The following is a 10,851-nucleotide window of genomic DNA, read 5'->3' as shown; positions in this document are numbered from 1 at the left end:
TCACTTTTATTCCAACTCAGTAAGTAAGGTCAACATGCTTACTAGCATCTTTGAGCCTAGTTCGTTATGTGCAAACCCAAATGCTACCAGGACTAACGGAGATAATGTTTGTAAAGCGTTTATCAAATCGCCGGGCGCCACTAGCACTTTGCGGACAGAAAAGCCACGGCAGGGTTAGCTCGGGAGAGAGCAGTGAATGGAGGGTAGCTGATTCTCCAACACAGCCATCTCCTTTTTCCGGTCTAGAAGATCAACCAAAGCTCTCCCGGCTGATTCCACCCTTATACAGAACCTGCGTGCGGCAGATGCACTGTCCTTTTAAGAGCCTCCCTCCTCCGCCCTCCTCCCGCCCTTTCCTAGGCGAAGGCGGAACCGGAAGTGGTGGGGGACGTGCCGGTCCCCAGCATGGCGGCCGCCTGGCCCTCCCGGCCGGCTGTTCCCGAGGCCGTGGCTGCCCAACTCCTGGGTGTCCTGTGGTTCATGTCAGTAAGCACGGGACCTTGGGGAGCTGCCGCCGCCGGGGGCGAAGAGATGCTTAAGTGCGAGGACCTCAAAGTAGGACAATATCCTCTGTGAGGAGCACTCCCATAGGGGCGAGGTAGATTTGGGGTCGCGAGTGGGTCGCGGCCCTCAACGCGGGCTAGAGTTGTATTGCAGGGAACGGTGACTTGTGGCCTCTAATGACCGAGGAGCCCTGGGAGATGAAGAGAGATGTGGGGTGGGAAGAATAAAGGCCACCCTGTGTGATTTCCTTGGGACTTTACGATTGTGGGCGCTTCCTCTTCTGATTCACCTGTATTTTTACTGGCGGGTGTTTTTGCTCAACAACACATACGATCCTCAACTATGCAAGGTCCTAATCTAGGCACTAGTAATAAAAAGATTGACAGGCTCTACCCTGGAAGTTTGCCAACTTGGGGTGCGACAAATAAGTTAATGATATAGCCAGTATACATTGCCCATTTATCATTAACTTTACATGTATTACGTTATATCATTCTTAAACTCCGTGAGCTGCCAGACTGTCAGGGAGCAAATTCCTGTAACCGGGAGCAAATTATTTGAACTCTATTTTATCATGAATAAAAATATAGATAACAATGTAACCAAGTTGAATGTCTGTTGTGATAAATTAGTACTACAGGTAAATCACTTAGAATAATGCCTGGCACATACTGGTAGTAGTGTCTATATACAGGGAATGCCAGAAAAATGTATACAAGTGGACACTTTGGTCAACGTTGCTCAAGCAGTTGTTCGCCATAATCAGAAGTGTCTGCACGCTCAGGGTAACCACTTTGAGCCCCTCTTGTAATTGCAGAAGTCAAAACATGACTTGTATTCATCTTTTGTTATCGGTATGTATTGAGTATTACAATTTTAATAGCTTTTTCCTGTTTTAAAATGTGTACATATTTTTTGGCACCCTCTTTTTGTTGGCTGTTTATTTACAGAAGAGAAAACAGGCTGAAGAGGTTAAGTGGATCTGTTCATTGTAACAGTTCTAATAATCAAAAGAACAATATGAAATGGGCGTTACAGTCAAATTAAAATAGCTAGTTTTGTACAAAATTAGATAGTTTTGTACAAATTGTACAACAGAAAAATTAATAACAGAAGTCAGAGATATAAGATTCTATGAAAGAAAAATTTTAAATTAAGATAATTCTATCCCATAGTGTCTTTGTGTGAGTTGGGGAGAGACAGCCGTTATTTGATTTTTACAAGATAGCTCTAATTTGCTGAATACCATTTTGCTTGGAGTTTGAGAGACATTGACCTAGTAGATTGATTTATTTTTTTGGCAAAAATGTCAAGGTGGTTCTCTCTAAGAAAATAACTGGGCAGTATGAAGAGTTGTGCTTTTTGAAACCTAGAGAAAAAGTGGCTGAGCATATAAAACTATGAGGTGATGATAACTGGAAAATGTCTGTTACTCCTGGCATAAAAATGAGGTTTTCAATAGTGATTCAAAAACCTTCAACAGGTGTTGGACTATCTCCAGAGACATCTTATGAATACCTTACTTTTCCCATTTTAGTGTCAGTAAAATATTTAGGAAACAGAAAAGCACCCCAAACGTTTTGAATATCTGTAAGAGGATATTTATTATATCTGTTTCCAAAAGCTTAAATTCCTGTTGGGGAGACCATGTAGACCCACCTAAAACACAATATGCCCTGCAGTTTGATGGAAAGTGCCATAGGCTTGGAATCAGGAAACCTGATTTTACTACCTATCACTTATATGACTTTGAATAAGTCATTCAAACTTTGAGCCTCAGTTTATGTTCCTGAAATGTGTGAATAATAGTCTCAACCTCACAGGGTTATTTGTATTACTTGTATATATTTGTATATGGCAAATATATTTTTATATGGCAATATTTGGGGCCCATAAATTAGTTCAATCAAATCTCTGGAAACTGACTTTTTTTAAAACCTTCAAGCTCACTTAAAATAATTTGGTAAAGATTTTTATTTTCTTTGTGCTTTGTGCTTATACCCTTACTGATGTTCTTTAAAGATGGCATCCTCTGCTAGAGCTTTTAGTATAAATTAAATTAATATACTTTTCATGTAATGAATTAATGTTCAGGTATTATTTAGTCCCATTGAAAGTATGTTTGTGCTTGTGCTTTTTCACTTGGATAAACTAACACCTCTCTTTACATGTGAATATGAACATGAGTATATAATATGAGATATTAAAGACAAGATGATAATGTTTTGTGTTGGAATGTAGTTCATATTTCCTTAACGTTTCTTACATATATTTGTAAAGATCCAAAAATAAATGATGCTACACAAGAACCAGTTAACTGTACAAACTACACAGCTGATGGTAAGACTTCCAGAAACATATCCTTAAAAATGGTTTTTAAAACATTATTTCATAGATAAGTGTATGATCATTAAAAGTAAATCATTAATGTGTTTTTTAAGTTACATTATCATTCAGTTTCCAGAACAAGTTAAAATTGGAGAACTGGCTAGGGGATTTAAAAAAGAATCTTACTCTCTTTACTTACATAAACTGGAATCAGTTTATATAGCTTTCTTGATGCCCTTTATTTACCAAGCTATATTATGCAAAGGTGCTTCTTTAGTTAGATTTTTAATTACTCCAAAATGGTTATCTCAAAAAACCATTTTTCTAGACTGCAGGATTCTTTATTGAGACTATTAGTCCAGTAAGATACAGTGAGCAGCTTTATCATCCACATTATGCACTTGTAAAATATAGTTGGGTACATCCTAAGTCTGAAAATAGTATGGTAAGGATTTTAAGTATGCATCAGTATTTTCTTTTTTTTTTGTATCAGTATTTTCTTAGAGATGTTTTGATGATGGCTAGCAAACCCTTAGCCTAATGATTTTGGGGAGCTTATATCACTCTAAAATATGTGTAATGCCAGATAAAAATTAATAAATTGTTTTGTTTAGTCTTCTAAAAGGGTATATGTTGGAAGCAAGGCAGATGGATGTATATTGGAGCTATTTAATAGCATCCTTATTTGGCATAATAAAGGCAATTACATAGTATTGTTTTGAGAAAAGAGCACCTATTGAATATATATTGATTGTTTTATGTATTAGACATAAATTATGTATAATTGATGTTTTCTTTATAAATAAAAGCTATAAAACAGATTCATTATGTAAATGAGTTTAAAGGAATTATTTTTGTTACAGCAAATAACTTACTTTTTCAAAAGTATCAAATAATTGACCTCTTGATTATGAGTTTGTATATATTTTAAAAGCAGATCTCCTTTTATCTTTTTATATCTTTATATTTTCTCACACTGTTAGCCCAATTCTAGTCAGCAGAGATATTTGAAAGGAAGTTGTGTTCTACTTTTATAATTGATGTTTTTATACTATTGGGAATAGTGAAATTTTAAACCATATAAACAGTAATAGGTTATATGCATATATGACTTGTATAGTAGACATTGCTTAACATGTATACATTTATTTAATTTAGATGTGTTAAACTTAAAGAAACTGCAAGAAATTCCTTCCTTTTTAAATTTATAAGTATACTCTGATTTGCCTGTTTTATATATTTGCCTGTCTTTTATATTGTGCTTTTGGAATAGAGAATAGAATTTACACACATTAAGAAGAATCAACTTTCAAATATTCAACCACTTATATGAAAGATGCTGGAAATCTGTGAATACTGTTGTGACTCAGGTATCCAACTTTAAACTAGGAAGCAGGCAGCCAGTTATCTCAAAAAACCATTTTTCTAGACTGCAGAATTTTTTACAGTTATTAGAATATGTAAGGAAGTTATACAGTTAACAAGAAGAGCTCTGACCTCTAAAAAGAGCTTTGCCCTCCAGTTGTCTCTTTTGTATAAAATAAGATTGAATCCACTTAAACAGTTAAGGTAAATAAGTTTATAAACATACACAGAATCAAAGTATGAAGAACTTGGAGGTATTAAGATACCATGGTGGCCTATCAGGTAAGTACTCAAACGGGATGTGAGTGGAGAGCTACAGGGAAGCAAAAGGAAGGCTTTCGATATGAGGGAATGATGTGGTTATTTATTTGGAGAGAATAAACCAAGTGCCTAATTGAGAACATATGGGAAATGTTGTAGATTAATAAATAAATGACTTTAAATCATTATCATGATTTTAAAAAGAAAAACTTTTCGAGACAAATGTCAGTCCCTGACAGGGCTTCTGCATACGGAGGTACAATTTGTGCATGACCCAAAGGTGTCCAGCCGAGAGCTGGGATATGTTCTGCCATCCCAGCCCAACACTCAAGAGGCTGTGTCTGTCCACAGGAAGTTGGGTTGTTTGTTTGTTTGTTTGTTTTTAATTGCTCTTTTAAAACAAAGGCTAATGGAGTGACCATTGTGAATCACTTCTAAGTCCTGATCACAGAGGTCTTCAAAATGACCCTTGGAACATGGTTTCCTTTTCTTAAACTACTTTCTGCATGAGGATGAATGAGAATGGAATGTCTTACAGAGAGGGAAGTTTGGGGATAGATAGTGGGTAGGAATTGGGATTAAAGGCAAAGGAAATTCAACTATGACAATAAATTGAAGTATCTTAAAAAGTTCCCACTTATCCCAATGCCGATTAGCAAGCATATTTATTTGAGAGATTATTTGTAATAATTTAATAGTTAAATTGATTAAATATTAAATAGTTCAAAACAATTAAAGAAAATTAATTTATGTATTATAAAATTATTGAGGAATTGATTGATTGAGAAATTATAGGCTTCTGCTACATGATAGAGATGACATACAAAAGAAGACAATCTCTGCCCTCAAGCAGTGTTCTGTCTAGATTTTGTATGTGTGTATATATATGCAGTGTTTTTAATTTTTTGATCAGTGAAATACAAAAGTATTTAGTCTTTATCTCCAAAAATTTTGCTGTGGTCCTTTGGCAGAAGGCCTTTTTTATTAAGTTTTTATTGAAATATATTTATAGAAAAGTACACATCAGTATCTCAGTGAATTGTCACAAACTGGACATACGTGTGAATGCTTTCTAATCAAGAAACAACATTATCAACATGCCAAAAGCCCCGCTCATGCTCTTTTATATTCACTACCCTACTGTTACCCTAACTTGTAACATCATGATTTAGTTATGCCAGTAGTTGTGTTATTTTTAAACTTTTATTTGGAAGTAGTTTCCAGCTTACAGAAAAGAAGAATAGTACAAAGAACACCCATAAACCCTTTACCCAGATTCACCAATTGTTAACATCCTTTTTGCATTATCATTGTGTGCTCATGCATGCTGTCTGAATTTGTGTGTGTGTGTGCATATATACTATATATATAAATACTTTTGTGTGTTTTTCCTAAGAAGAGATATTCTCTAACATAACCACAGTTCAGTGGTAAACTTCAGTAAATTTAATATTACTATACATACTTTATCATCCATATTCCAATTTTATCAAATGACCCAGATAATGCCTTTATAGCATTTCTCCAGTACAGGATCCTGGATTTGCCTTTAGGTTTTGCTTTACTCTTCTTTAAACTGGAAACTTTCTTTGTCTTTAATGTTTGTCTTTAATGTCTTTAATGTTTGACAACTACAGTCTCTTATTTTAATAAAATATTCTTCATTTGGGATTGTCTAATATTTCACTATGAGTAGATTTAGGTTATACATTCCAGGCTGGAAAATTACATCAGTGATGGGGTGTCCTCAGCATCTCACATGATACTGTCTGTCTCTTGTTGGTGATGTTATTGTTAAATGTTGATCACTCAGATTTTTCCACAGTATAGTTAATATTTTTCACTTTGCCACTAATAAACAGTCTTTAGGGAGACTCAGTAAGACCATGCAAATATCCTATTCCTCATCAAAATTTTTCCCCAGACTTAGCATCCATGATGATTCTGGCCTGAACCTTTCTTTATTATGAAAGTTGCAAAATGATGATTTTCCAACTCTAGCACTCCCAGAGGAGAGCTGTCTTTTAATGTTGGAAATATGAAGATAGGTTTGGATTTTTCCAACTTTATCTTTTGCTTTCACCCAAATTCTACATTGGCACATTTAATTATCTGGTCATTATGCAGTATAACCTGTTACAGAGATCTTATCGAATGTGACCCTTTCATTTGACAGATCACGACTTCAGTCCAGAGGCATGATGTTAGCTGGAGTAGGTTCTCAGACCACCTGCTTACTTCCTAAGTCACTCCTTTTTACTGTTATGAAACTTTATTGGTTACTTTATTTCTAGTTTAGCTTGTTTGCATTTAAAAAACAGGGCTGCTTTTTATAATTGGGAAATACTGTGTCCTTATTGGCTTAAATTGATGCCATCTAAATCCTAGACATTGGCCAGATCCAAACTTTTTGCAAGAAAACTGCACATTGAATAGTTTTCAATGTTGTGGCACACTGTTTACTTTTGTCTATTAGTTAACATTTATTGGTAACTTCCTTAATCTCATCATATTGATGTATTTTGGTTTGTTCCTGAAATCAGTGTAAACATGGAATTATGGTATAATGGAAGGAGTATTGATTAAGAGTAATGAGTGTTGGTCTACAACTTGTAGAATGTTACCTACTTATGACACTTGATCAACTCAATTTCTTGGAACCTCAGTTTTCCTGTTTGTAAAAGGAAAAAAAAGAAAAACGAACAGATTACTAGTTCTGCCTACTTCACAGGTTTTTTAAAATACGGGTCAGATGAAATCATAAAGTATACAATGGATAAACTCTAGGGTTGTAGGCTTCTTTTGAATTGATTTAATTTCACAAAACCTTCCATTAATTTTAAAGCCACTCACAATTTTATATTTATTTCTCACGTCAGGTTCATTCTCTTAGTCTTCTCAATGTTGAAGTTCTCTAGTTTCCTAGAGTGAAGAAGCTACCACTTGTACACTTTCTCTAACCAAGCACCATGCTTTACACACCATATGCTTTTAATTCATGTAAAATAGCATTACAAAGGTATTATCCCCATTGCACAGATTACAAAACAAGGTTGAGAGATTTTGTAACTTGCCCAAAGGAACATACATACTACGTGTCAGAGTTTGAACTTACACCCAGTTTTGTCCAGTTCTAAAGTTGGTTCTTTAGAGTTCTCTATCAGTTTAAACAAATCTGATTAGTCTCAGTGTTTCTCTTAAATGATTTTCTCATGTCATCTCTCTACATACTTAGAGCAGCAGCTCATCCTTTCTCACTAAAGTAATTTTCATCCCTTGAAATAATTAGCTCATACTTCTGTCAAACTTCTCGGGAATCTGTAGCAGTGTGGTTTCCCCTTTACTCTGACACCTCTCTCTACTATTTGTATCTTTCCTGAAGTTCTAAGGCTGTAGTGTTGGGCATTTTTCTCTTTCATCTGTCTCATTTACTACAAAACAGCTCATATTGAGTACAAATAATCTTAATAGTAGAAATGATAAAGTGTATCATTGAAAACAAATTGTCAAAATATGAGAATTTTAACAATAGTGTCTAATTGAAAAATATAAAAATATGATTTCTTAGTTTTTAATATTTTTATAAAGCATTTTTACAATTCACCTGTAAATGTTTGATCTTCTAAAATTTTGTACAGGAACCTGTCGTTATCAGAAAACAATGCATTTCTATTAGGCAAGGTATGCTGGACAGTTGCCTTAACTGGAATCATAATTATTGTTTTGTATTGCAACTGTCTCTTTAAGATCTGAATTTAGATAGTCTTCAGGAAGGTATAACAAGACTTTAAGACAAGAAAGTGACAGCTTCAAACTGAGCAAGTGCAAAGTAACATTTAGAAAAAAAATGTCCAAAAACTAATAGTTTTATGGCAATTATTCAATCCAGAACTTAATACTTTGAGGATTTGAAAAATAATTTAAAGGTGCTTTTTCAGGAAAAACTTGTGTTTATCTATAGATAATCTTGCAGATCACTTCTTTATGGATGTGGAATGGTCCTCATCAAGGCAAAAAATTTTAACTTTAAACCAGGTATCTTTTTTACTTACTTACAGGCCTGATGCCTAAACTCTTGGTCTTCAAACAGGAGTACATGTACTCCTCGGGGTAGACGGAGCTTTCCAAGAGGTAAACAGGTACAGATATTGAATTAGCTTCCTAGGGCTGTTTGCACCAAGTGTTACTAACTGGATGGCCTAAAGCAACAGACACTGTCTTGTTCTGGAGGCTGGAAGTCTGAAATCAAGGTGCCTGCAGGCCCATGTTCCCTCCCAAACTGGGTAAAATTTTTCCTTTCCTCTTCTGAGCTGTTGGTGGTAGCTCACAATCTTTGGCATTGCCTGGCTTGTAACCACATCAGTTCATTCTCTGCCTTCTCTTTTCATGTGGCATTCTCCCTGTTTTTCTTTACATCATCTTTTACGCCCACGCCTGCACGTGGTGTGTGTGTGTGTATTTCCCCTTTTTTAGAAGGACACCAATCTTAATGGATTAGGGCCCACCGTAATGATCTCTTCTTAACTTGGTTAAATCTGCAAGGACCTTATTTCCAAGTAGGGTCACATTCTGAGGTTCTGAGGATTATGACTTCAGCATCTCTGTGTGGGTGACACAGTTCAGCTTATAACAGATGTCTTTAAAAAAATCAGTTTATGGATCATCAGCTTTAATATGTGTACTTGCCCCTAAAATTGATGTCAAATTTCTGCATTTTAAAGAAGAGCTCTTTTGTATCTATTCTCTTGAATCACAATGGCTATCAAATTGCTGTGGTGTTTAGATTCTATTTTAAAGAGCGCTGTAACATTAAAATTTAAATGACAGTATTACAATTTGCTGGAAATTTTATATTTTTTCCAACTATTTAAACCTATAATAAATTTTAGATGTTAAAAATGTGTGAGGAAGTATATAGTTAAAAAAAATTATTTTAGGGAGTGTATGAGCAAATTTTATTTATTTATTTATTTATTCATTTATATTAGTTTCAGGTGCACAAAACAATGTAATAGATAGACATTTACACCCCTCACAAAGTGATAACCTCCCCCAACCTGCTTACCCCTCTGACATCATATATACCTATTACAATTCCATTGACTCTATTCCCTATGCTGTACTCCACATCCTCTATGAATATATTAAAATATAGTCGACATTCAGTATTATTCAGCTTCAGGTGTACAGTGCAGTGGTCAGGCATCTACACCGTCCATGAAGTGGTCTCCCTAATAAGGAGCAAAATTTTTTTTGAAGACCAGAGATTTTGAGCAGGGTTTCTCGACCTCCTTGCTGTTAATGTTTTCGACTGGATGATTTTTGTTGTGAGGAGGCTGTCTTGCGCGTTGTAGGATGTTTAGGAGCATCCCTTCCCTCTGCTTACTAGATGCCAGTAGCAGCTCCCCAGTTGTGACAACCAAAAATATTTCCAGACATTCCTAGATGTCCCCTGGGGAGCAAAACTGCCCTAAGTCATTGAAATAGAGCACACTGATTTCCTTTCAGTTAGTAACAAAATATATGCTAGCATTTCCGACATTTGCTAATCTCAATTTTGAGTTGTCTACAATATAGTTTTAGTCAAAATTATGACCTAAGATGGCAGATTTTGAAGAGAGAAAAAACGTAAGGGACATGATAAGTCATTCAAAAAAGTCAATAAATTTTATCCCTTTGTATCAAAGGTGACCAAACAGCTGCATAGAAATCGAGTTAACTTTTGCCCCAGGTCTGTAGATCTTCACAATATAAGCTCTTGCTTATATCTGGAGTCAGTGTAAGAAATGGCTACATGGACAACCTTTATTGTTCTGTAAAAGTTTTTATAGAGGACCTTTTCTGATACCTTCTGTTTCCCTTGTGTCGTGAACCAAACCTAGTTCCCAGCAGTTTAGGGGTGAGTTGGTATGCTTTCTTTCAGTTCTATCCCAATAGCTCTGTAAAGCGTTTTTGCCTTAACTACCAGGAAGTGCAGAGCACAGAGCTAAATTTGTGGCTCAATTACAGTATCTTCCCTTGGTTGTTTCCTAGTATAATTATTAACTCTCCCATTTCCCTTCATTTTATTAGTCTTTTTTCTTATTTAAATGGTTTTCAGTTGTGTTGAATCTGTGCTTTTTAGTGTAAGCACCTCCTTGTTTCGGAAATTTAAATGCCATCAATGAAAGTTATGGAATAATTGAAAATTTAAATGCAATAAATAATAAAATATTTATGGAGTGATGTAGTTTGAACTATTAATAACCCAACAGAGTACAAAGTCATAGGGTTTCTTTTTTCTGGCATCATTTTGTCAATGTATTCCTCTAGTCTAAAGAAAAGGACAATGATCTGTTGGAAATCTCAAGAAGATAATTATAAAGTAGACAAAATAAATACCATTTTCCTTTC

General features: G+C 35.1%; 1 protein-coding gene across 1 annotated transcript in view; it reads left to right on the top strand.

The window, feature by feature from the left end:
* The first annotated feature begins 364 nt into the window (after nt 1-364).
* TM2D1 (TM2 domain containing 1) overlaps nt 365-10,851 on the top strand; it is a 37,741-nt gene continuing 27,254 nt past the window's right edge. Inside the window, exons 1-2 of the mRNA XM_033115514.1 lie at nt 365-563; nt 2,771-2,844. Coding sequence (XP_032971405.1) covers nt 406-563; nt 2,771-2,844 — 232 coding nt within the window. The 5' untranslated portion in view covers nt 365-405. The remainder of the gene's footprint in view (nt 564-2,770; nt 2,845-10,851) is intronic.

The sequence above is a fragment of the Rhinolophus ferrumequinum genome, chromosome 9 (assembly GCF_004115265.2).
Source record: "Rhinolophus ferrumequinum isolate MPI-CBG mRhiFer1 chromosome 9, mRhiFer1_v1.p, whole genome shotgun sequence".
Lineage (NCBI taxonomy): Eukaryota > Metazoa > Chordata > Mammalia > Chiroptera > Rhinolophidae > Rhinolophus > Rhinolophus ferrumequinum.
Note: the sequence above shows the minus strand (reverse complement) of the source record. Positions and strands in the feature narration are given on the sequence as shown.